Source organism: Lycium barbarum, chromosome 11 (assembly GCF_019175385.1).
Source record: "Lycium barbarum isolate Lr01 chromosome 11, ASM1917538v2, whole genome shotgun sequence".
NCBI classification, from domain to species: domain Eukaryota; kingdom Viridiplantae; phylum Streptophyta; class Magnoliopsida; order Solanales; family Solanaceae; genus Lycium; species Lycium barbarum.
Genome location: NC_083347.1, coordinates 79,106,009 through 79,133,546, shown reverse-complemented (window position 1 = coordinate 79,133,546; position 27,538 = coordinate 79,106,009). Strand labels below are relative to the sequence as shown.

Here is a 27,538-nt window from a genome sequence, read left to right as displayed (position 1 = left end):
AACTTCAACTCTTGAGAAGATGATGTTCAAGATTGGAATGCGAAGACTCCAACATCTGAATATTGGTCTTCGTCAGGGGGAGTGAAATACGTGTTGTACTCCTTTTTCTTTAACCAAGTTTTGTCCCATTGGATTTTCTTGGTAAGATTTTTAATGAGGCAACTCTCAAAGCGTATTATTAGATATGTGTACTCCTTTTCCTTCATTGAGGCTTTTTCCCACAGGATTTTTCCTAATAAGGTTTTTAACGATACACATCATCTATGGACATCCAAGGGGGAGTGTTATGAAATATATGGAATGGATGTCCACCACACAAAATATAATGCCTCTTCCATTATCTTCCACCATCTTAATGGTTCTTCCACTATTTTCCACCATCTTAATGGTTCTTCCATTATCTCATATATTGAATGCATATGTAGCACTATAAATAGAGGCATAAGTTTTCATATAGAATTGACTTGTAACACATTTTGGATGAATAAGAAATCTCTCATCTTTTGTCACTCTATTTCTATGGTTTTCATCCTTTAATATTATTACTCTTTTAACTTAATTTTACAACATACACATCACACTAGCAACGTTTTTGTTACAAAGAAAGGGCATTCCAGTAATTTAACAAGCTGGACTCTTTTCTTCCTTTACTAGTTGAGCTGAAAAAAATCCCAAATTTCTCTTTCCCCGCCATTTGTTTATCCGATTAGGGCTTTCTTTACCTCATTTGAAAACTTCATCCTCTTCAAATCCAATTTTTTACTTAACTGAGTGTAAAAAAGCGTGTTTAACGTGAGCTGTAATGGCGAACACATCAAGTAGTAGTGGTGTTCCACAAGGTTTAATAAGTTTATCGAATACAGTGCACAGTGAAATTGCACCGTCTTTGCCGTTAGCGTCACTACCTGTGTTCTGCGGTGCAGTGGATCAGGACCTTAGATTGTTCGATGATTATGAGCGAAGGAGTAATAAATCATCTAGATCCTTGAATAATCGAAGTGATGTACTTGGACACGCTGCCAAAATTGCTGATCTGCTTCATAATACCGATGTTTCTTATTTGTGAGTCATTTTTACGATTTTTTTTTGATCAAGTTTATTGCTTAAATTGCTTAGTTTTAGGCTTTGCAACATTGACTAGGTAGAAATTACACTTTAGAAGAGTTGTAGACCGCGTATACATATATTGTGAAGATCATTTTGTCATGAATTTTACTAATTTTTTGCTTTTTTTGTGGTTTGAGAAATTTGTTTGTATTAGGTTTTGGTACGTTGACTTGGTTGAATTAGATGCTAGAAGTGTTGTTGACCGCGTATACATATATTGTCTTGATTTAACTTTACCAGTTTCAAAAAAGAAAAAAACATATTGTCATGAAATTTAATCATTTTTTTCTCTAGTTTTTTTTTTTTTTCTTTCTGGTTTGAGAGATTTGTTTGTATTAGGGTTTGGAACATTGACTTGGTTGAATTACAGGTTAGAGGTGTTGTAGACCGTGTGTACATATATTGTCTTGAATTTTACTCATTTTTGCTTAAGTTTATTGCTTTTTATTGTTTGAGGAATTTATTGGTATTAGGCATTAGAAGTGTTGTTGGCTGCGTATACATATATATTGTGAAGATTTTTGTGGCATAAAATTTACTCATGCTCGAGAGTTTTTCCTTTTTCCTGGCTTGAGAAATTGCTTATTTTTAGGCTTTGCGCATTGACTTGGTAGAAATCACACGTTAGAAGTGTTGTAGACCACATGTATATCCTAGTTGAATAATCGGAGTGATGTACTTAATTACACTGGCAAAATTGCTGATCTGCTTCATAATGCCGATGTTTCTTATTTGTGAGTCATTTTTAAGGATTTTTACGAATTGTTTTTGATCAAGTTTATTGCTTAAATTGCTTAGTTTTATTTGCAACATTGACTTGGTAGAATTACATGTTAGAAGTGTTGTATACTGCGTATACGTATATTCTCATGAATTTTACTCATTTTTTGCTCAAGTTTATTTGTGAAGATCATTTTGTCATGAATTTTACTCATCTTTTGCTTGAGTTTATTGCTTTTTTTGTGGTTTGAGAAATGTATTTGTATTAGGCTTTGGAACATACCCGCAAGGGTGGCTCAGTTGGTTGAGCATAGGGCTTTCATAATGGAGGTCTCAGGTTCGAAACCTCCTGCCTACGATAGCAGGGGATTTGCCTTCTGGGTCGAGCTCGTCGAGCCTGGTGAAGGTTACCTCTCCTGTGTGGCTTGCTGGCTATTGCACAGGAGCGGGGTTTACCCTGTGTGCACCCAAAGGCACACAGGCTTTGGAACATTGACTTGGTTGAATTACATCCTAAAAGTATTGTAGACCGCGTATACATATATTGTTTTGAATTAACTTTACCAGTTTCAAAAAAGAAAAAAACATATTGTCATGAATTTTACTCATTTTATTGCTCTAATTTTTTTTTTCTGGTTTGTGAGATTTGTTTATGTTAGGGTTTGGAACATTGACTTGGTTGAATTACAGGCTAGAGGTGTTGTAGAATGCATATACATATATTGTCATGAATTTTACTTATTTTTTTGCTCAAGTTTATTTGTGAGTAATTTTGTCGTGAATTTTTACTCATATTTTGCTCAAATTTATTGCTTTTTGTGGTTTGAGAAATTTATTCCTATTAGGCTTTGGATGTTGACTTGATCGAATTATTACACGCTAGAAGTGTTGTAGACCACGTATACATATATTATGAAGATCCTTTTGGCTTAAATTTTAAGGATGTTTCTTATTTGTGACTTGTGAGTAATTGTCGTGAATTTTACTCTTTTTTTGCTTAAGTTTATTGTTTTTTTTTTCTGGTTTGTGAAGTTTATTTGTATTAGGCTTTGGAACATTGACTTGGTTGAATTTCATGCTAGAAGTGTTGTAGACCGCGTATACATATATTGTGAAGATCTTATTGGCATAATTTGTAGGGAAAATTACAGCCAATGCCATTCGGCTGTCTAATTTACAAAATATGTACACAGTGTATTGGTAGTGTGTAATTTGTACTAAATATACATATACTTTATGAACGTTGAATCGGAGTGATGTACTTGGCCACGCTAGCAATACATTGTTCTCAACCTCCTTCAACTTCCCAAATCATCTGTTTTAGCAAGAAAAAAGTTTTTTTTCCCCTCCAAAACTTCTCTTTAATTTTACTCTGCATTACTGTTCCCTCGATCTAATGGAAATTAACATTGTAGTAATTATTAGTACAAAAGTCTTTTCGGCAAACAATTAGCACAAATGTTTTTTGAAAGAAGAAACTGTACACAACACACCACCAACGCTTAACAGAGAAAGGATATTTCAGTAATTTGATAACCTGAACTCTTTTCTTCCTTTAGTACACAGCACACTACCAATGTTTATGTACATAGAAAGGTTATTTCAGTAATTTGATAACCTAGACTCTTTTCTTCCTTTAGAGCCTGTTTGGATATTTTGACTTAAAAACAAGTGCTTCAACACTTTTTTATTTTACCCAAACACTATAAAAGTGCTTAAAAGCCACTTTGGCTTAAAAACACCTAAAATAAGTCCATCCAAACGGGCTCTTAGTACACAGCACACTACCAACGTTTATGTACAACAAAGAAAGGGTATTTCGGTAACTTCACAACCTGAACTCTTTTCTTCCTTCTACTTGAGCTGAAAAAAATCCCAAAAATTCTCTATTACTCTCTTTCCCGCCATTTGTTTATCCGATTAGGGCTTTATCTTTTCCTCAAATTTGAAAACTTGAAATCCAATTTCTCTGATTTTCAATACTCTATGATTGTTACTTAACTGTTTAACACAGTGTTAAGAAAGCTTGTTTAACGGAGTTCTAATAGCGAACTCATCAAGTAGTAGTGGTGTTCCTCAAGGTATAAGCTTATCGAATACATTGCGCTAGAAAGAATATATTAGATGACTATTCAAGGATATATTAAATGATTATTCCTAAATAGTAGGAAAATAATTAAATAACTATTTTGCCCATTATGAACACTTTTAAAATGGTAAAAAAGACAAATATCATTTCGCTAAGGGCCTTCTTGCTTTTAATATAACATAGATGAATTATTTTTTCCTTGATCTGATGGAGAGTAGTAATACTGTAATTATACTAGTGCAAAAGTTTCGTCAAAGAAGAAATCGTACACACCACCAATCCAACAAAGAAAGGGTATTTCAGTAACTTCACAACCTAGACTCTTTTCTTCCTTTAGAGCCCGTTTGGATTGACATATGGCTTATAACCGCAAAAGCCATAAGTTAGGAATGACTTTTGGCTTATTTTGACTGAAAAACAAGTGCTTAAACACTTTTTTATTTTATCCGAACACTATAAAAGCGCTTAATAGCTACTTTGGCTTAAAAACACCTAAAATAAGTCAATCCAAACAGGCTCTTAGTACACAGCACACTACCAACATTTATGTACATCAGATCAAGGGTATTTCAGTAACTTCACAACCTGAACTCTTTTCTTCCTTCTACTTGAGCTGAAAAAAATCCCAAAAATTCTCTATTACTCTCTTTACCCGCCATTTGTTTATCCGATTAGGGCTTCATCTTTTCCTCAAAGTTGAAAACTTCAAATCCAATTTCTCTGATTTTCAATACTCTATAATTGTTACTTAACTGTTTAACACAGTGCTAAAAAAACTTGTTTAACGGAGTTCTAATAGCGAATTCATCAAGTAGTAGTAGTGGTGTTCCTCAAGGTATAAGCTTATCGAATACATTGCACTAGAAAGCATATTTAAATGACTATTCAAGAATATATTAAATGATTATTCCTAAATAGTCGGAAAATAATTAAATAACTGTTTTGCCCATTATGAACACTTTTAAAATGGTAAAAAAGACAAATATCATTTCGCTAAGGGCCTTTGTGCTTTTAATATAACATAGATGGATTATTTTTTCCTTGATCTAACGGATAGTAGTAATACTGTAATTATACTAGTACAAATTTTTTGTCAAAGAAGAAATTGTACACACCACCTATGTTTACGTACAACAGAGAAAGGGTATTTCAGTAACTTCACATCCTGGACTCTTTTCTTCCTTTACTACTTGAGCTGAAAAAATCCCAAATTCTCTTTCCCCGCCATTTGTTTATCTGATTGGGGCTTTCGTTTCCTCAAAATTTGAAAATGAGATTTATACTCTTCAAATCCAATACAATACTCTATGATTCTTACTTAACTGTTTAACATAGTGTTACAAACCCTGTTTAACGGAGTCCTAATGGAGAACACATCAAGTAGTAGTGGAAGTAGTGGTGTTCCACAAGGTTTAATAAGTTTATTGAATACAGTGCACACTGAAATTGCACCGTCTTTGCCGTTACCGTCACTACCTGTGTTCCGCAGTGCAGTGGATCAGGACCTTAGATTGTTCGATGATTATGAGGGAAGGAGTAATGAATCATCTAGATCGTTGAATAATCGGAATGATGTACTGCTTAGTCATGCTGGCAAAATTGCTGATCTGCTTCATAATACCGATGGTTCTTATTTGTGAGTCATTTTTATGGAATTTTACGAATTTTTAGCTCAATTACACGTTAGAAGTGTTGTACACCACGTATACTTATATTATGATTGTCATGAATTTTACTCATTTTTGCTCAAGTTTATTGTTTTTTTCTGGTTTGAGAAATTTGTTCGTATTAGGCTTTGGAACATTGACTTGGTTGAATTACAGGCTAGAGTTGTTGTAGACCGTGTATACGTATATTGTGAAGATTTTTGTGGCATAAATTTTAGGGAAAATTACAGAGAAATGCCATTCGGCCATCTAATTTACAAAATATGTACACAGTGTATAGGTAGTGTATACTTTATACTAAATATGCACTACCTATACAGCCACGCTAGTAAAATTGCTGATATGCTTCGGAATACGGATGTTTCTTATTTGTGAGTAATTGTCGTGATTCTTAGTCTTTTTTTTTTTTTTTTGCTTAAGTTTATTGCTTTTTTCTGGTTTCAAGAGATTTATTGGTATTAGGCTTTGAAACAATGACTTGATTGAACTACTACACGCTAGAAATGTTTTAGACCGCGTATACATATATTTTGAAGATTTTTGTGGCATAAATTGTAGGGAAATTACAGATAATTGCCATTCGGCCGTCTAGTTTACAAAATATGTACACAGTGCATAGGTGGTGTATAGTTTATAGTAAATATACATATACTATACTTACCTATACACAACCTATACCAATACGGAGTGCAGCCAGATCGTTTAATAATCGGAGTGATGTGCTTGGCCACGCTGGAAAATTGCTGATCTGCTTCAAAATACGGACGTTTCTTATTTTTGTGAGTAATTTTTAAGGATTTTTTGCTCAAGTTTATTTGTGAGTTATTGTCATGAATTTTACTCATTTTTTGCTCAAGTTTATATCATTTTCTTGCACAAGTTTATTTCTGAGTTATTGTCATGAATTTTGGTCATTGTTTTGCTCAAGTTTATTTGTAGTTATTGTCATGAATTTTGCTCATTTTCTTGCTCAAGTTTATTTGTGAGTTATTGTCATGAATTGTACTCATTTTTGGTTAAGTTTATTTGTAGTTATTGTCATGAATTTTACTCATTTTCTTGCTCAAGTTTATTTGTAGTTATTGTCATGAATTTTACTCATTTTCTTGGTCAAGTTTATTTGTGATTTATTGTCACGAATTTTACTCATTGCTTTGCTCAAGTTTATTTGTAGTTATTGTCATGAATTTTACTCTCTTTTTTGCTCAAGTTTATTTGTGAGTAATTTTCGTGGATTTTACTCATTTTTTTGATCAAGTTTTTTGCTTTTTTCTGGTTTGAGAATTTTGTTTGTGTTAGGCTTTGGAATATTGACTTGGTTGAATTACACGCTAGAAGTGTTGTAGATCGCGTATACATATATTGTCATGAATTTTACTCATTTTTTGGTCAAGTTTATTGCTTGTTTATGGTTTGAGATATTTATTGTTATTAGGCTTTGGAACATTGACTTGGTCGAATTATACGCTAGAAGTGTTGTAGACCGTGTTTACATATATTGTGAAGATTTTTGTGGCATGAATTTTAGGGAAATTTACAGCTGAATGCCATTCAGCCATCTGGTTTACAAAACATGTACAGTGTATAGGCAGTGTATAGTCTTTACTAAATATACATATACTATACATACTTATACCTATAATATACATACCTATACATATACTGTGCATACCTATACCTATAATAGACATACCTATACATATAATATACATATTATACACTACCTATACAATTGGAGTGGATAGGCAGTGTATATTTCGGCCATGTTTGGTAAACTAGATGGCCGAAGGGTACATTTTTGAAAATCTACCTAAATTTTACTCATGCTCGAGAATTGTTCCTTTTCTCTGGCTTGAGAAATTGTTTATTATTAGGCTTTGCAACATTGACTTGGTCGAATTACACCATAGAAGTGTTGTAGACTGCGTATACATATATTGTGAAGATCTTTTTGGCTTAAATTTTACTCATGCTTCGAGAAATCTTCCTTTTCTCTGGCTTGAGAAGTTGCTTATTTTTAGGCTTTGCAACATTGACTTTGTAGAATTACACGTTAGAAGTGTTGTTGACTACGTATACATATATTGTGATGATCTTTTGTGGCATAAATTTTACTCATGCTTGAGAGACTTTTCCTTTTGTCTGGCTTGGGAAATTGCTTATGTTTAGGCTTTGCAACATTGACTTGGTAGAATTACACGCTAAAAAGTGTTGGAGACCGCGTATCTTTTTGGCATAAATTTTACTCACGCTCGAGAATTCTTCCTTTTCACTGGCTTGAGAAATTGCTTATTTCTAGGCTTTGTAACATTGACTTGGTCGAATTACACGCTAGAAAGTGTTGTAGACCGCCTATACATATATTGTGAAGATCCTTTTGGCATGGATTTTACTCATGCTCGAGAGTTATTCCTATTCTTTGGCTTGAGAAATTGCCTGTTTTAGGCTTTGCAACATTGACTTGGTAGAATTACACGCTAGAAGTGTTGCAGACGATGGATATACAAAAAATTGATTGCCTATCATGTCCAAACTCAGTTTATTTGTAAAATATTAAAAAATGTGCCCATGAATTTCTTCAATCTTCATTGTTAGTAGCTGTAAAGAGTTGCGGTTTTAAGGCTTTGCAACATTGACTTGATAGAATTACACGTCATAAGTGTTGCAGACGATGGATACATAATAATTTGATTGTTATCATGTACAAACTCAGTTAGTGTGTCAACATAATCAATGTGCCCATGAATTTCTTCAATGTTCGTTGTAAGTAGCTGTAAAATGATTTTTGTTACACTGTCTGCTGGACTTATTCATCTAAAATCTCAAAGTTTCAATGACTCCACTTTTTTAAGGATTAAGTATTTCAGCTTCTTCATCTATCTTTTGGAGAGTTTGGCTCTTTCACATCCTAACTAACAGGGTTGCAATTAGTGAGTGATGTCAATTTCTTAAAATTTTTGTGGTAAATCGATCATTTTACAATCAGAGAAAATAGGAAATGGAGGTAACATGAATTGACCAATAGGCAAAAATGAAATTGCATTACAAAAAGTCTCTAGACCTCATATTTAACTTCTTAATGTTCATTTCTTCCACATTAATTCTAAAAATGAAGAACAAATGCCTTACATGTTCTCTCATTTAACAGAAAAAACTTTGACTCTCATTATAGGATTCTTGCAAAGCTAAAATAGGAGAGTCATTTGCTCTGTAGGTGGTTTATTATATTTGTAAGATTTCTCTTATCTAAAGTATCAAGATGCTCTGCCCTCTCAGTTGATGATTATAGGCAAATGATTCAAGTTAGTAATTTTGCCAAGTTTGAGCAACCTCTGTTCTTCTTCTTTATAGTTGCAGATGAAGTGGAATTTCTTTTTTCTAGACCCTTCTTTTTATGAATGCAACGGAATACTTCAATTACTGATTAAAAACTGCATCTTTTTAGCCGTACTAAAAATGTGAGACGTCCATAAAATTGAAGGCCCTTGAGCCGGGAAAAATGAGAATAAGAGATGATACGTGAAGTTGTGAACTCAAAATTGAAGTTGCTTACTAGTTAGTATTAGAAATTCAGAAGCACAGGCTATTTTCTAGTAAGTGCCCAACCATCTAGTAGAGGAGAAGGTAAAGAATAGGAAGACATCATTGCAGTTGAATATGTTAGGCCTTCATCCTACCTGAAAGTAGACCATAGAAGGACAGAGCTTTCCACTCTGCATATTTTGACTTATCAATTTTTATTTGCAGGAACCTTAGAGCTGATGCAAGTCCTCAACCTTGTGGTTTTGTGGGGCACCTTGACCTGCATAATGAAGTGCTTAGATGTAACTCTGAAGCCTTTGCTCTAATAAATGCAGGTAAACGAGGTCTATGAAGCTGATTTCATTGTTTTCTATCTCACGTGTTGGATTTTTACCATGTCAAGTAGGCCCAATTGAATTACGTGCAAAAGTACAAGTCTTTTCTCTTATTTGAAGTACACAACATTTTGACTGTGCTTGTGGTACAAGCATCCTTTTGCTAATCCGATTTGCGGCACCAACTAAAATTTTTAGCCATATTTTTCTTCATTCTTTTGCAAGGGATAAATCTTTGTTTCTGGGCAAGTTTTTTTAGATGCTTTGAGATGGTACTTAAACGGTCCCGCTGTATCCGGTGACAACAATGTTTGAAATGCTAAGTTGAAAGCAATTCGATACTTCCTGCCCCCTTGTTCGTAATGATAGTTAAACACTTAAACTTTAATACGAAATCACCACGTTTCCATTGAATGTTTGTAACTCATGCAAGTGATTGGCTTATTTAGAACTTTGTTCTTTAGGTATTAACTACTTCGAAAAGAAATGTACTGTTAGATAATACACCTGTCCGTCATTGGCTGTGTAAGGGTTTCCAAAAGGTCTTATAATGTCCCATGCCAACACCCATTTTAGTTAGATGCTCAGATTCTTTGCCATGGTATTAGAGTTAAACTTCGCAGAGCCCGTTTTGACAATTGCTTTCTCTCTTCTTGTTCTATCACTCTAGGCTTCTCTCTCACAACCAATTAATGGGTCTACTTTGGACTTCTTTCACTCCCAAAGCCAAACGAACGAGTTGTTAACATTGCTTCAGGTCCACTCATTATCTTGTTCAGGATAATCCATCTCCATCTACTCCATAGCCACTCATGTTAAACCTCCTCTTCTATACTTCAAAAACAATAGAAAAAAAGAAGCAAAAATAACAAAAAGAAGGCCCATAAAAAAGAATCTTTAATCCATTTGTAAACCATAATATGGGGTTATTGTGCAGGAGGGTGTTAGAGGATACACTTGTCCATCATTAGTTGTATGTGTTTCCAAATGGATTTATGCCGCTCCACTCATTGCCTTAAAAGTTTTGGCTTAGTTGTTTAAATTCTTTCACAGTAACAAGATTTTTGATTTTTACTTTTACTCATGGGGATTACTTTTTTTGTTTTGATCATTAAGCAAAAGATTTTGTTAACAGAAACAGAACGTCGACACCAAGATGGTGATTTACAAGAGTAGTAATCCCCTACCCAAAACAAAGAAGGGAATACCTCTGTAAAAAGTAGTTTCTAATCCTGTAATGGAGTAATGAAATCTAGCATTTTGTATTGATCAAGCACATCTTGGAGTTTACATCTTAGTGCCAGCATACATAAACATCTAAATATCAGCTCTGGTAGAGAAGTTGCCTTGCCCTAGAAGCATCTGCAATTCCCTTCTCTCCGTAGTACCCAACACATGCAAGCTCCATAAAACTCTCAGTGATTTGCTTCTTCCTTTGAGACCACAACATAGCAGTAGCTCTTTTACAGAGTGAGGCATCACACAGTTCACTTTGAAGTTTTTACTTAGGGACATGTTGTAATGTTGATTGGCAACCTAACACTGTAGGAAAAAGTGGCTTCCCTGCATAAGTAGCGTCTTTTGCATAATGTAGTTCCCCTTTGTAAATTTGGTTGCATGAGACAAGCGTCATGCGCCAATTCCTGCAAAAAATTCCACCTTGTGTGGTGCTTTTGATTTCCAAATTTTCCTCCAAGGCCAATTCTGGATTTTTTTTTTCCTGTGTTCAGTCATATGTAGCAAGACTTAATAGAGAAAGCTCCCTTGTTTTTGTCCTTCCCAAGAGAGAGAATCTGTAGTTTCACTATTCAAAGACACTTCCTCTAAACTATTAAGCAGCTTGGCCATACTAGGTATTTTCCAGTCAAAGCATTGTCTTCTGAAGCTTACATTCCAATTGCAGTTGTTCCAGCACTGATATACATATTTCAGCATCCAAAGTAAAGCTATTCATTGAATTTACCTTAGAACATGTTAATTGTCTTGGGTTCTGTGAAAATGTCTCTCTTTTTCTGCGTTTGAGTGAAATGTATTATTAGGTATTTGATGTTACTTGGATTTACTATATAGCACATTGTTCAAGTTTCTCAGGCCCCATTAAGGAGACTGCACGAAATCGCAAGGCTGATTCAAGTCCTCTTGAGAGTATACCTGCTGTCCAACTTCCACGACAAGGCACTGTAGAGATCAACAATTATCAGCATGACCATATTACTAGTGTAAGTTTGGAAATGGCCAATCCAGTGGCTTGAGTCATTATGTTTACTAAAATTAAGTAATTGATTGCAGGATGTTACTGCATCTTCTAGGAAACCAAAAGTCAAGAAGAAAGGAAGGGCGGACACCTTACTATCAAGTGGTCCTGATGCTTCTGAATGTCAAGGTTCCCTTTTGGTCACTGTACTTCTAATTTTTCTCGCCTCTAGATGGCTATTCATTGAATTTGGGAATATTTCCTGCCTTCAGATGCAGTTGTAGCAGGTTTCTGTGAGATGTTGGAAGATTTTTGTGGCAGGGCAGAAATGTTTAGTGATGAGCGGGACGAAAGAGAATTTTTACCAATGTCTGCGGCAGATCTTAATGTTGTTCTGAAGGAGATCACATCTATCCGAGCTAAGAAAGCACTGAATTTGGTTCCAGTTGATAATCTAGTGAGATTACTTAGGGTCTTAGATCACCAGATTCATCGAGCAGAAGGTTTATCAATTAATGATTGTGAACATGTGAGTTAGCAATTATGCATTTCATGTTATTCTTTGACTTTCAGTACAGACAATTGTTTATTTCTTGTATAATTTCCTGTTTTCGGTAAAAGATTGTAATTATCGACTTTTGCTCCCACTAATTTTTTGTAAACAACTGTTTTCTGTTCATTATCTATGGGAGGGTAGTTGGTCATGCTACTGTCTGGAAATTTTGGCTCTCGTCAACATGCCACACTTTTAAGTTTGTTAATGACCGTTATAACATTGTCATGACCAACCCTCAGGGGTTGGCCTGGTGGCAATTGACTTGAGCCTTGGGGTGCTCCCTTTCAAGGTCTCAAGTTCGAAACCCGCTGGGTGCAAACAATTTTTGAGGGCCATCGGACTGGGGAAACCCTGAATTACCCGTGGTGCACTTGCGGGAAACTCCTTGCCGAGGGCCTGTGCACCCCCGGGATTAGTCGGGGCTCAAAGAGACTCGGACACCCGGTGCTAATCAAAAAAAAAAAAAAAAAAAAAAAAAACATTGTCATGACCGTAATCAATAATAAAGTTTTGTTATCCTTGTAATGCAGATGGATGCTGAGGTTGTGTCATCGATTTTCTGTGCTTTAGAGTCCATTCATGCAGCTTTAGCTATAATGGCTTACAATGGGATGCCTAAGCAATTATATAAAGAAGAAGTATGCTCTTAACTCTTTTTGTTTTTTCCTTTTACTAAATATGTCTTGTAAATTACAAATACAGATGTCATTTTGATTCTTGTGTTGGTATCTTTGCATGTCTCTTTTGAGTTTGTTAACTTTCCAGCTGACCATGGTCTTTGGTACCAGATCATTGAAAGAATCATGGATTTCTCTCGGCACCAAGTTATGGATGTTATCTTTGGTAGTGATCCCGTATACCGTGCGCTGCACAAACCACCTGATATAGGGATTCATGAAGGTAGAATTCTGAGTTCTAGATTATTGATTATTGCTCTAGGGCTTCAGTTGAACATGTATTGAAGTTTTCAAAAAATTGACTTCTCGATGATTGCGAAGTCAGGTAAAGGAACGAGTCATATAGCATCAAAAAATGTCATGCAGAGATATCCTATTGCTTGCAGAATTTATTGGCAGTAAATTTAGAAGTGTTTACCCCAAGTTGTTCTTGTGAACAAAATACCTAATGTAGGAAAGTTAAAGGCAATGTTAGTATAATGGTACTCGATTTTGAAACTTCTTGGTGGTTTCTAGAATTGAATTGTCTGTCTGTGTGTTTCTTGGAGATTGCGGAAAGAGTCTTTCTGCGGAGCTGAAAACAGGTTGGGAACTCTAGAAAGGAGTTTTGAAGTTTTCCTAACTAAAACAAAAGATGGAGATAGAGTATATTAAATTAGGTCTAACCATCAATCCTCAGTAACTGAATTATTTTTATCTCTCTTTCAGTCCATGTTTTGAACTTCTACTCTGCCCATAACTATTGTCGATCCTTTTCTCTCGTCACATTACTTTTTCCAATCTTGGTTTTTGTCTGTTTACTATCCTTCTAAGAAAGTGCAAACCTCTACGATGGTTCTGGAATTGTGCTATTTTGATGAGTATTTAATTAAATTATAAAATTGGCAAAGTTTCGTGGAATTAATGCAGACTAAGCTAAAGATGGGACACAATTAAGGAAAAAGATCCATATAGGGGATATCCACTAGTTGAGAATAGGTTTTAGTCTTGTTAAAGCACTTCTAGTATTATTATTATAATTGTTACATTTATTTACATATATTTAACTTATTTTCTCATTTATTTTTATCTGGTGTGATGGTGACATGAGTTGAGCTTAAATGGAATAGTGATGATTCATATACCTGACCCCAACTTGTGTGGGGCTGAGGCGTAGTTGTTGTAGCCTAAAATTGGCGAAGACGTGAAGGGGTTAACCTGTGGAATCATTCTATTGTTTATTTCTTGAGGATGGTGTGGATCCACTGGGGTAGTAAAACATTTTAGTTTTATCAATTACCATACACCCTCCTTGTTCTATTCTTCTATGAACACTCTGTTCTATCTTGTAGTTCTCAAACTGTGAGTTCTGATTCCCTTTTGTCAGATAGGTCTAAGGGTTCAGTTTCGTATCTGTTATTTGGCTGATCTTGGAAATCACCGTAGCTTATGATTAAACCCTATTTTTGTATATGCTAGATATATTCCATAGTCTTTTACTTAGACTATATCTGTGTTTTCATATGCTTCCAGGTGAAGAAGATGAAGAGCTTGATGGGGATTTTGTTTCACCAAATAGGAAGAAGAGAACTACTAGGAGTGTGAAACCAAGGAAATCAACATCAAACAAGTATGATAATCAACTGATGTCCTTGATAATGAGTTTTTTGTCTCTCATATGAAATGGTCCAATCACCTCATGCTGGTATTATCAACTTTGTAGGGTTTCTTCTGCTGTTAGTAATATACTTCAGAAGCTTGATGTGATTCTTGGTTTTCTTAAGGAGTTGTGCACTATAGAGCGCCTACCAGACAGTTGCATTCTCCAACTTATCAAGACTTGTTTCACAACATTTGTGGTTGAGAATATCCAGCTTTTGCAAATGAAATCAATAAGCTTAATTAGTGGGGTACAGAAGCTGCATTTATTAGAAGTTTGTCCTTTTAGTTGAAATCAATTATAACTACTTTGGGACTTAATTGTGCATATGTTGTTGAATGTCCAGATATTTTATGCATACACACAGCATCGTGCTTATATAATGGACGAGGCACTTCAGATTCTTTTGAAGTTACCCTCTTCTAAGCGCATGCCCAGAACTTATCCTCTACCTGATGAGGAGCAGAGGCAAATTCAGCTCATCACTGCTCTTTTGATTCAAATAGTTCACAGCAGTTCAAACCTTCCGGATGTTTTGAGGGAATCAATTAACAGTCCTTCACTAGAAGTCTCAATTGATGCCAGTTACCCTACCAAATCCTTTGAGTCAGTCACTGAAGCTTGCTGTCTTTTCTGGAGTCGTGTTCTTCAACGTCTAACGAACACAAAAAATCAAGAGGCAGCTGAGTTGAAGACAATGATTGAGAATCTTGTCATTGATCTGTTAACTACTTTGAATTTGCCTGAATATCCTGCCTCTGCTCCTCTTCTAGAGGTATTAGATGCGGTTATATTTCTGAATCCACTTCCTTGGCTATATGTTAAAGATACACTTATATGCAGGTTCTTTGTGTTTTACTCCTTCAAAATGCTGGGCTGAAATCTAAAGATGTTTCTGTTCGTTCGATGGCCATTGACCTTCTTGGCACAATTGCTGCAAGGCTGAAACAAGATGCAGTCCGCTGTAGGGAGGAGAAATTCTGGATAGTAAAGGAGTTGAGAAGCGAAGACATGATTGACCGGAATCTTCCCAAGGATGCATGTTCTGTTTGTTTGGATACCAGGATTGACAAATCGCTTGTTCGATGCCATGGTTGTCAGAGACTGTTTCATGTCAATTGTACTGGAATTAGGGGTCATGATATTCCTAATCGCGGCTTTCATTGTCAGATGTGTTTCTCCAAGAAGCAACTTCTTGCACTGAAATCACTAAGTGAGTCTCAGTCCAAGGATTCTGGGCAAAATAAACGTAGTAAGTCAGGAAAGACGTCACAAATTACTGAGGCAGTCACAAATTTAGAGATTGTTCAGCAGCTACTACTCAACTATCTCCATGATGCTGCGACTGTGGATGGTTTACATCTATTTACTCGCTGGTCAGTGCTTCTTTGGAATTGTTATTTTAATGCTGTTAGTATATTTCTGTTTTTGCTAACCTTGCCAAGAAAAGCAATTGCAGGTTTTATCTTTGTCTTTGGTACAAAGATGACCCTTATTCTGAGCAAAAGTTCATGTATTATGTTGCACGATTAAAATCACAAGCAATTGTGCGCGATTCTGGTTCTGTTTCTTCACAAATCACAAGGGAGTCTGCTAAAAAGATTACTTTAGCATTGGGACGGAATAGTTCTTTCTCTAGAGGATTTGACAAGATTCTGCAAGTGCTTCTGGTTGGTGAAATAGTACTTTCTCACCTTTTCTCGAGAACGTAGGTTTTTTTTCATACTCACTATATGATGCTTTACAGGCAAGTTTGCGGGAGAACTCTCCAATCATTCGTGCAAAGGCATTGCGAGCAGTAAGTGGGTTGCATACACGTTCTAAGATTTATATTTCTTATGTTCCAACTTCTGGAATACTTACCTTCTGCTCCTCTTGTTTGTGTCTTATTGAGAGCAGGTTAGCATCATTGTTGAGGCTGATCCAGAGGTTTTGGGTGACAAGCTTGTCCAAACAGCAGTGGAAGGGAGGTTTTGTGACTCTGCTATATCTGCCCGAGAAGCTGCATTGGAACTTGTAGGCAGGCATATTGCTTCATATCCTGATGTTGGTCTGAAGGTATTGAATTCAGATCTATTTGATCCCACATGCTTGTGGTGACACCTTGTTCAGCATGGCTGTATTTGTCCTCCTAACTCTTCTTTTGGTTGCGCAGTACTTTGAGAAGTTGGCGGAAAGGATAAGGGATACTGGAGTAAGTGTGCGAAAGCGTGCTATCAAAATCATACGGGACATGTGCACTTCAAATTCTAACTTCTCAGAGTTGAGTACTGCTTGCGTTGAAATTATTTCCCGAGTAAATGATGAGGAATCCAGTGTACAGGTAGAAGTAGTCAAATCAATTTCCTTACCATTTAACATTTTAGCTCATTATCCTTGGTCCTGTCCTTCGTTAAATAGTGATACAAGCAGCATGGCTGTAACAGTATCCACCCCAGATAAATATTGAACTTGTAAGGTTCATTGATGATCGATCATAATCATTTTTACAATTTAGACCTGTCAAGTCGCTGGGTTGGCCCATAAATGGTAGACTTAGAACAAGACACGGACCCTGGTGCGATTCACAGGCCAGTCATTCTGCAAGGGGAGGTGTCCAGGTCCTGCGCACAAAGCCTCCACTTGAACTTTATATTTATTTAACAAGAATTACATATTTAAATTTATTTTGAGTGAAAAATGAAGAAGTGTAATATTGAAGATTTACTTTGAAAAAAAAAATACAATTGGAATATACAAAAATCTTTAGTATAAGAACAGTTGAAGGTTAAGAGCTTTGGATACTTAGTGTGAAGTTAGAACCCCAGAGATTATTACTTGCTATTCCATCTTATATGGCAACCTTCCCTTTATAGTTTATTTCAAAAAAAAGAATGGCTCCTTTTTATATCTTGAAACTCTTTAACTTCGATAAAAGCCTGTCTTTATTTATTGAACTTTGTGCTTAGTCGAACACTGTGCATATAAAATGAAATGGGGGCAGTAATTAAAAAAATCCCAATTTAAATAATGCACCTTGAAACTTATGGTAAAACCATAATATTATGTAGCTGTTTGGTTGGATCTCATTATGGGCTGGCTAGTGATCCTGGGCTAATCTGCTTCATGGGTTGTAAAAGCGGTGAATTGGCCCCAATCCATCAATAGGCTCAGCTGAGCCTACTACAATGTGAACTTGCTTAGCTGGGGGCTCCGTTTACAGGCTCGTACATGCGAGGTTCCAAGCTTAACTGGCGATCTTCCTAGGTGTATTATAGATCCACAATTTTACCCTTAAATATCGTTGAATCTAGCAAAATGTTTCTATAAGCCAAGTCTGTGGGACTTGCTGTTTATGCTTTACTTCTCGTTCACCCAAAAACGAATGTGGATATTGTCAAAGATGGTGTGTTCCATAAGATCTTTGCGTATGAGCTTTTGTTCAAAAGTATTATTGCCCAACATCTTGATATGTACCCCAACTTACACGACTCTTAGAATGTCACTCTGAAGTGCAACAACTGTTCCTCAACATTTTTAATACCTTCGGAAGTACTCCCTCTCTTCCAGTTTGCTGGTAACTCTACTTTTTATTTGGAAGATTAACCCAAAAGAATTAGCATTGATGGGCTGAGTTACCTGACACTGTCACCTGTGTTGGTGGGAGGCAACAGGTATCCGATGGAATAGTCAAGGTGCGCGGACACCAGAAATATTAAAAAAAAGAAGTTAATCACGTTTTTATTTAGAAGCTAGGATTATTTTCATTTTGCCATTGACATGACTTATTGTAGATCCCACTTAATACAACACGCATTGTTTGGTGTTGCAGTAGTTCTTCTATTCATATTTGGCTTATGTATTAAATATCTTTCATTTTTCTTAAACTAACCCTGCTAACCCAATTTAGGTAGATGAAGAGAATTCCATATACACATGTAATCCCTCTGTTCCAATTTAACTGACCCACCACTTTTGCTCTCCGTCTAATTTCTTTTGCCCCTTTGGTCTTATTGCAAATCTGAAACCTTAATTATGGCTAAAGGAACAAAATTCATCCTCTGGCTCTTAATCCTCCACAAATCCAGATATAAAATGCATAGAACACTGTTTCTAAGTTTAAGAAAAACACTGTTTCTATGAGAAGCACTATATCATCATTGTAGTTTATATAATGTGGTTCTTTCCATTTCCGTTTTTTTTTTTTTGTCAATTTGTTTTTTTGTTTCTTGATCTTTTTGTGGTTCTTTCCTGAATTCTTAGAACACTCTTTCTATGAAATGCTACAAATGGAAATACTTTCCTTCTTTCGATATTTGATCTGAAAGCACTAATTTCTGAAGCTCACTTTCTTATGGAAAAAAACCAGAAAATCAAAGCGAAAAATACTACTTTTCTGATACAAAAGTTTGGGATCTTTGGGCCCGTTTGGAGATACAATTTTTTTGCTTTTTTCAACTTTTGTTTTTCTTTCAAAAACCGTTTGGTTATACATTGTAGTCAGTTTTTCAGTCCAACTTTGAAGTTGAGTTTTTCAAGTTTGAAAAATTGGTTCTAACCACTTTTTCAAGTAACAGCTTTCCCCCCACAGAAGTTCTACATGTTTTCAAGGAAATGCATGTCCAAACACATCTTCAATCTCCAAATACCCTTTTTCAACTTAGTTTCACATACTAGCTTGTTCTTCCCTATGTCACCAAATTCAGGTTCAAATGCCTACTTAATTCGCGTGGGGGGGTGGGGGGTTGGGGGGTGGATAAACAGGGAGAAGGGGGGCAAGAGAAGCCGAATCGTGAGATGCATTTTCCATTATGGGTCCAAGAGTCCGTCTGTCAGAATAAAATTCGATAAACCCATAAGTTACCCATATTTAGTGAGGGTTAGTTGGGCTAAGCCCATATTTGACCCGAACAGAGAAAATCACTCACCCAACCGGTGTATATTTGGGCGGGTTGTTAAAAAATTTCTCATCTTGCCGGCAGCTAGGTCTGCAACAAATTCGAAAACTTTGACAACTTATGAGTTACACTTTCTTTTCTGGACCAATTGATAAGTTGAGGGGGTTATAGTTTCGGACAGAGCTTGTACTTTTGGTGTCATTGCATCTAAAGCATTTAGCGCATCATAGTGGACTGGTGTCTGGTAGCATGTATTGGTTGGAATGCAAGATAAATTTTGGGGCTTCCCAATCACAGCAGTGCATGGAACAAGCATTCTTGTTCATAATTTTTTAATTTGGTTCTGTACTTGTATCGTTTTGTTGAAGATTAATTTAAAGTCGCATTAAATAACCTTGATGTGGATGAAGCTTTATTTGGATAGAATCCAGTACCATAGAAGCAATCCTTAGATTCTGTTTTATTTCTTTTATATATAGGACCTGGTCTGCAAAACATTTTACGAGTTTTGGTTTGAAGAACCTTCTGGTTCACAGCATTTCGGAGATGGAAGTTCTGTTCCACTTGAGGTGGCTAAGAAAACAGAGCAAATTGTTCAGATGCTGAGAAGGATGCCCAGTCTTCAACCTCTTGTAACTGTGATTAAACGCAACTTAGCTCTTGATTTCTTTTCACAATCTGCTAAAGCTGTTGGCATCAACCCTGTGTCCCTTGCTTCAGTCCGTAAGCGCTGCGAATTGATGTGCAAGTGCTTACTGGAGAAAATACTGCAGGTATTTGATTTGTAAGATGGTGCCTCTTAAATATTTAAATTTCTTTGTTATAAATAGAATGTTCAAGTATCTTCCACTGCAGGTGACAGAGATGAACACTGGAGAAGGAGAGGTGCAGATGCTACCATACATGAGACTCTTGCATGCTTTTTGTGTTGTTGATCCTACTCTATGTGCACCAGCTTCTGATCCTTCCCAGTTTGTGATCACCCTACAACCTTATTTGAAGAGTCAGGTTGTGCATCTATTTGGTTTTTAAGCCAATTCACAGTGATTCTATGTTGTTCTCTTCCATATGAGAAAATTTGCTTTTTCTAATTTACCGAGAACAAAAATTTGCTTTTCTAATTTACATGATGGAATTTGGTGCATCTTTGTGTCGTATGTGTCTGGTGCAGGCAGTACTAATTTGAGATGTTGTAAGTTTGTCTATGTAGCAAACTTGAAATGGTTATAGTACATAGAGCTCGTTTGGGTTTCAAGCTATGTTACTCGGACTCTTCACTTTTGGTGCCGCACCTGTGTCGACACAACATGGGTGTGGGTGTGGGATTTGTACCCGATCTGGTCAACCGATTTTGGATACTTTGACCAAAATCGACGTAGAAATTCTGGACAGATTCAATGATTTCTTTAATCAAAACTAAAGCTAAGGTGAAATTGAAGAAAATGGAATACCTTGTATATAAAAAATTCTATGTCACCATGTTTCCTTTTATCTCCTTCGGGGATTCTCCTCTTGATCAATATTTTTTCCTCAAGTTTTCCACATAATATTCCATAATTTAGGTTTTATAACTCTATTTTTGGATATTTGATTTTTTTTGCCGAATCCCCGCACCCGTATCCATAACTGGATCCGTATCTCCGAATCTTAAAATTTAGATCATGAAGGATCCGACATCTAGATCCAAACCCGTATCGGACACCCGCACCCGAGTCCGAGTAACTTAGGTTTCAAGCACAAAATACCAGTTACAATGCGTGTTGTTTGTTTTTTCTTTCTATGTGCTTACTTGAAAGGGAAATAGTACAAATAGGTCTTTGGGTTTCAAGCATAATGCACCTATCAAAGTGGTTTTAGAAGAAGCACAGGCAAAACAGATGCGTTATTACTTAATTCTAACCACCTATCAAAGTGGTTTTAGAAGAAGCACAGGCAAAACAGATGCGTTATTACTTAATATCAACCATGTTTTGTACTATTTTCCGAAACCTAGCTGTTTAATCTTATGTTAAGAAGCGGGAAACTGCTGTTATCTGGTTTGAAAAAAGAAGCGGAAAACTGACAAATGAGTGAACACAGAATATCTTGGTTCAGATGCATGAGAACACAATAGATATTCAAAGTTATGTGAACTATAGTGGTAATAAACTTTTGAGTGATGCGAATGAATCTTTGTGAAAGAATGATTGAGCATAGACTTACTGTTATTGCAATGGTGGCAGAGAACTAATTGGGTTTTATGCGTGGTAAATCTACAAGAAAGGTTATATTTTTGCTAAATGTCGATAGTACCTAGTATATGATAACAGTACGAAAAAACTCTTTTTTGGGTACTTGAGAAGAAACAAATTTATAGACGAAGAAGAAGAAACAAATTCATATCAAATATAAAAATAACATAAAGAGTATGTACGAGCGAGTGATCATATGTGTTAGAATAGCAGGAGAAATACTAGGGAGTTTCCCATCATCATGGGTTACACTAGAGATGCTTTGAGCCGTATTGCTTGCCTTAGTTATTGATAAGCTAACTCATAATACATAGGGTGAGGTCATGATGTACGTCACTTGCAAGTGATGTTGCATTACTAGACGAAATCATAGGGGGGAATCAATTAATGTTGGATTCATGGGAACATGAGAAACACTCTAGAGAATAAGGTTTTATGACAAGTAAGAGAATGTATGCGGTGCAAGTTTAGCCCTCATTGGATGAACGAAAATGAATTGGGTTTGGACGAGATTATGGTGCCTAAATGCATATAATTCAGATGTATAGGCTTAGTCGTCTTGGAAAATAGCATGATGGATGAAGATGAAGTTCTTAAATTAAGATACGATAACTTAAATGAAGTTCTTACTGGAGTGCTATGCTATTGGAAGAAACGTTTCGTAGGACGATTGTGAGACCAACAATGTTATGTGGGCCCAACAAACCCAGAAGATGGGTGTTATGGAAATGCAGTGTTGAGATGGATGCTCAGTCATACAAAATTGGACAATATTAGAAATGATTATTAATATGGTTCAAGTAACACACATAGAGGATAAAATGAGAGGTCGCTTGAGATGGTTTGACTATGTCCTACCTAGACTTTGGAATATATCAGTCTGGACTAAATGCATTAGTGGGTGGATGTTCCTTTATACTAAAGATATTTATCCAGGTTGCGGCTGTTCTCGCTTGTTGACTTATGATCGTCACTGCTACTGCTGCCTCCTGATTCCTCCTTTTCTTCTATTGATTGGTGTACCTTTATGAGTTAAATACTATGAACAAGTTATGATAAGCTTTCTTCTTCTGGCTTCTGTTTAGGCTGATAATCGAGTTGCGGCCCAGCTTTTGGAGAGTATAATCTTTGTAATTGATTCTGTTATGCCTTTACTACGGAAGCTTCCTCAAAGTGTTGCCGAAGAACTCGAACAAGATCTGAAGCAAATGATCGTTCGGCATTCTTTCTTGACAGTTGTCCATGCTTGCATCAAGTATCTACTCTCTCATTGATACCCTCTTCTCGCTATAAATAGGAACTGACTATTTCCCTTCATAAAATTCTCACAACATATTCCATGCTTCACTTGTTTACTTATAAGCTTTTGCTTACAAAATTACAGGTGCCTCTGCTCTGTAAGTAAAGTCGCTGGAAAAGGTTCAACTATTATTGAACACCTTATCCAGTTATTCTTCAAACGCCTAGATGCCCTAGGTTTCAGTAACAAGCAGGTTTGTGAGACCCCATGAAGTTTCTGGCCTTACTAGATGTTTCTCTTCGTGTTTTGTTTTGCAATCTGTATGGCGTTATTTCTTACTTTAGTTCTTTTCCAGAACTTTCAGCAAGTGGGCCGGTCTCTTTTCTGCCTGGGTTTGCTAATACGTTACAGTAGCTCTTTGTTGTGTGCATCTGCTTCCAATAACAGCTTACATGTCGCCAGCAGCCTCAACCTATTTAAGAAATATCTACAGGCCGAGGACTTTGTTATCAAGGTCCGCTCATTGCAGGTGAGTCCTGCTATTCCCGTCAAGTCCTGCATGTATTTCATAATCATCACATGTGTAACAATGTAACTTCCAGGCACTGGGCTATGTTTTTATTGCTCGTCCTGAATGTATGCTGGAAAAGGATGTAGGCAGAATTTTGGAGGCCACACTTTCTTCTAATACTGATACACGACTCAAGGTAATTTCTTTTCTGCTTGTTGCACAGCTTATGATATGCTGTATACTGAATCATTTGTCGGCCAGATGCAATCACTGCAAAACATGTATGAGTATCTTCTTGATGCTGAAAGTCAAATGGGAGCAGATAATGCAAGTGAGAATGAAGTTTCTAATACGGCAGTTGGTGGTCCTAGTGTGCCTGTTGCTGCAGGGGCTGGTGATACCAACATTTGTGGGGGAATAGTTCAGTTGTATTGGGCTAAAATCTTAGAAAGATGCCTGGATGTGAATGAACAAGTGCGTCAGTCTGCTCTTAAGGTAATTCCCTATTTATCTTTAAATTTCTTTTCGTAAAAATTGATTCATTAAGTTGCTCAATGCACTCACTCCCACTTAGAGGACATTTTAGTCTAAGAGCTGGTCTGTTTACTGCTGGTGTTCATGTCCCCGACCACGTGATCCTCAGTTATTTGGAAATTCTATGCGATGTTTTCTGAAGCATGGAGTATTTATTCTCAAAGATATATGTAGATCTTTTTACCCATTCGAACAACGGGGTAGATTCCTATTCTAATTAACCTTTGATTTTTCTTTCAAACAGATTGTGGAAGTTGTATTGCGTCAAGGTCTTGTCCATCCTATTACCTGTGTTCCCTCTTTGATAGCTCTTGAAACAGATCCTCAGGAGGTGAACTCAAAGCTGGCTCATCATTTGTTGATGAACATGAATGAGAAGTACGCTTTCTATATTGTTAGAATATACGACCTCTGGGTATTGATGAGTTTATGTTAACTGTTGCTGGCTCTTTTTTCAGGTATCCATCCTTCTTTGAGAGCCGTCTTGGTGATGGTCTACAAATGTCATTTATGTTCATACGAGCCATGAATAAAGGTGGTTCTCAAAGTTTAAAACCCCAGTCCAAAGCTCCAGATATCATGTCAGGAAAGTCAGACCCTGCCTCATTTACCCATGCAAGGCTTGGGGTGTCTCGAATCTATAAGCTCATCCGTGGAAATCGTATTTCAAGGAACAAATTTATGGCCTCAGTTGTGCGCAAATTTGATACACCAAGCTGGAGTGATTCAGTAGTCCCATTTTTGATGTATGCACCATTCTGGAGTACCGACTTGGTTACTGTTTCCATATTTACTTTGCACTAATCTGGACCACTTATCCTGAATTGTATTTTCTTCTCTCCCAGATACTGCACTGAAATTCTTGCTTTGCTTCCATTCACTTCGCCTGATGAGCCCCTTTATCTGATCTATTCTATAAATCGGATTATTCAAGTTAGGGCTGGCACGGTGGAGGCAAATATGAAGGGATTTTTACAATTTTTACAAGCAGGTTCTCAAAAAATAAATGGAAGTGCGAGCATTCAGACAGAGCCTAATCAACCTGTTAGGTGTGAGACTGAAACAATGGTTATCAACGCAAAAATCGAGGAAGGCTTGGAAGGTAATCATGTCGGTGTAGATTATGGATCAGTGGATTCATATATGCCCCATCTGGCATCATTAAATCCACATGGCATATCAAATGCTGATATGCAGATGATCCAGGTAAGCTTTCTCCATCAAACTCAGTCTAACCATATGAGCATGGTGTGGTGTGGCATGCAGAGCACGTGACATATGTCACGAGCTTAACTGTTGCCTTTTTTATAGTTCACATGTTCCTCCTAACTTTCAAGACTGATGGATGACGAGTTCTTTTTAAGTTCGCATTTTTTTTTTTAACTCTGATTATTCTGTTTAACAACTACGAGTATTATACAGGTGGAATGTCTGGCAGCTGGTGCTTTGCAGCTGCTTCTGAGGCTAAAGAGGCACCTCAAGATTGTGTATGATCTAAATGATGCCCGTTGCCAGGTTTGACTTTCTGAATTGGCTGTTAGCTGTGCGTGAGACAATGTAAACGAACACTTAGCATCATCTCATGATACTTATCTCATTTTGGTTGGTTTCATCAGGCATATTCTCCAAATGAACCTCCAAAACCTGGGGAAGGTTTTTCAAGGCAAAGTCTTCCTTTCAATGTGAGTGAAATTAACATAGAGCCCCCAAAGAATTATGAAGACTTTGTCCGGAGATATCAGGTAATTTATGTGCAGTAACATATGCTATGTATGTCTCCACCAATTTTCATGTTTAATTCTCTCTGATAGTTTTCTGATCCTGAGAACACATATATTACACTTACACACGTTGGTATATTATGCCTTGACAAATTATTCACATATTTATGGTTTGTAAGCTTATAGTGCTTAGTATATGCTGAAGGATTTGCCACCCTATACTTTTGAAGCTTTCATGGTTAAATATGTAACACTTATCTTTCATGTCTTCGCTCTATTTGCATATGCATTTATTTGTTTTTTGCAAGTGTTGCGTTTGTGATTACATATCTGGGGTGTTCAGTTTGTAATTAGCTTATTCAATTAGACAAGCTGGAGTAAACACTTAATGATCATGTGACACTGATCATTCTTTCTGAGAATGCGATATTTCCCCTATATTTTAACCATGGTCACAAGGAATTTCTTCTGCACTTCTGTAATTCTTCTGGATGACAACAACATCATACCCAGTGTAGTCCCACAAGTGGGGTCTGGGGAAAAATTTCTTTGCTTCAAATAAATAAAAGGAATTTCTTTTGCACTTGTGGGATGAAACAGGAATAAATATACGAGTCTAAGTTATTGCTTGTTTATCTATTACGTCTATTCATGTTGGAAGGATAGACCACTTTGCAGCTAAACTAAAGCAGCCACGTACCCGTTTTTGGCATTTGTTCACAACTGCATAATTCGATGCCTCATGCAGACAAACTTAGACTAAACATGATTATTTCATCTTCATTATCAATTTTGGTAGGATTTCAAGAATGCATTGAAGGAAGATACAGTGGACTATGCAATCTACACGGCGAACATTAAAAGGAAACGCCCCCCTCCAAGAAGAAGCAGGAAATCTGGTCGAGTGATGGGTGGTGGTGATGAAGATGATGAAGACTATGAAGATTGGGGTAGTGGAGCGAGGACTATTAATAGTGGCAGAAGAAGCAGTAGCAGGTTAAGGCAGCAATTCTAAATGTAAATACTTACAGGTTGTTGACACTAACATGTACAGTACGAGGAAGACAGGTAAATGACACAAGTAGCAAGAACCAAAACAGATTTGTAACAGTATCCACAGAAGTTAAGAGATCATACCTGAGATGCCAACACTAGAAGTTAATGCTGTCTTGGAGCTACAGTACGTCAGCGTTGTGCTCCATTTATAAGTCATGATGCTTGGAGGCACGAGTTTTGGTGTAGACCTCCAATAGTAGCAAAATTGAGACTTACGATTTCCTGTTGATTTCTTTGGGGGTTTTATGAGGGAGATAAGGAAGATTCTTTAGACTTCTATTCCATTGTCTGTACATTCTAATAGATTCTGATCTCATTTGGAAATGAAATCTGACCATTGTTTTTGTACAGCTCTCTTGGAACTTGTGAACTGCAAGTAAAATCTTAGATATATAGACGTGAAAGAGCAGACAAGCTGTAAAATAGCTCTTACAATTGCAGGTAATTAAGATATATAAGAGGGCTTTTCACGCGAGATGGTAAATACTATTCTGAATGTTAGAGCACTATCTTTGGAACGTTCGTTGTGTGATAGTATTCTAAAGTTGATGAGAAACTGTTGATATATTTGATGAGATCTAGGAAAGATTGCCATAATCATCAATGTAGACAAGGCCACTGACCAAAATCTTCCGTTCAATGTGAACTGTTGATTTTCATAGGTTATTGGTTGAGCTCGATGTGTCTAAGGTGCTACTAGAACAAAGGTTGTTTACATTGTATATTTTAGCTCAATAATACTATTTCACGGCACACTGGTTGTGGACACAAATTTTGCGAATTTTGCCTCCAAGTTAGGGAGGACAAAAACCTTTCCTGTTCAGTAACATTTTGGCGTTGATTTGGTCTCCATGAGAAATAG

General features: G+C 36.5%; 1 protein-coding gene across 2 annotated transcripts; it reads left to right on the top strand.

Annotated features, from left to right (window-relative positions):
- The first annotated feature begins 653 nt into the window (after nucleotides 1–653).
- LOC132618092 (sister chromatid cohesion protein SCC2) lies at nucleotides 654–27,151 on the top strand. 2 transcript variants are annotated; one of them, XM_060333144.1, is made up of 29 exons: nucleotides 991–1,062; nucleotides 6,277–6,362; nucleotides 9,331–9,440; nucleotides 11,524–11,659; nucleotides 11,730–11,823; nucleotides 11,907–12,163; nucleotides 12,721–12,828; nucleotides 12,979–13,090; nucleotides 14,380–14,476; nucleotides 14,570–14,756; nucleotides 14,853–15,281; nucleotides 15,350–15,882; nucleotides 15,966–16,176; nucleotides 16,254–16,304; nucleotides 16,406–16,564; nucleotides 16,662–16,829; nucleotides 19,863–20,156; nucleotides 20,239–20,391; nucleotides 22,700–22,869; nucleotides 22,999–23,107; nucleotides 23,210–23,383; nucleotides 23,457–23,561; nucleotides 23,627–23,860; nucleotides 24,144–24,277; nucleotides 24,358–24,645; nucleotides 24,745–25,105; nucleotides 25,322–25,414; nucleotides 25,516–25,641; nucleotides 26,420–27,151. In XM_060333144.1, exons 6-29 carry the CDS (start codon nucleotides 11,933–11,935, stop codon nucleotides 26,633–26,635), a joined length of 4,743 nt encoding a protein of 1,580 aa, XP_060189127.1. In that variant the 5' UTR covers nucleotides 991–1,062; nucleotides 6,277–6,362; nucleotides 9,331–9,440; nucleotides 11,524–11,659; nucleotides 11,730–11,823; nucleotides 11,907–11,932; the 3' UTR covers nucleotides 26,636–27,151. The 2 variants fall into 2 exon arrangements, with proteins under 2 accessions (XP_060189126.1, XP_060189127.1); XM_060333143.1 differs by lacking the exon at nucleotides 6,277–6,362 and having other exon boundaries at nucleotides 654–1,062; nucleotides 11,532–11,659.
- The last annotated feature ends 387 nt before the right edge of the window (nucleotides 27,152–27,538 follow it).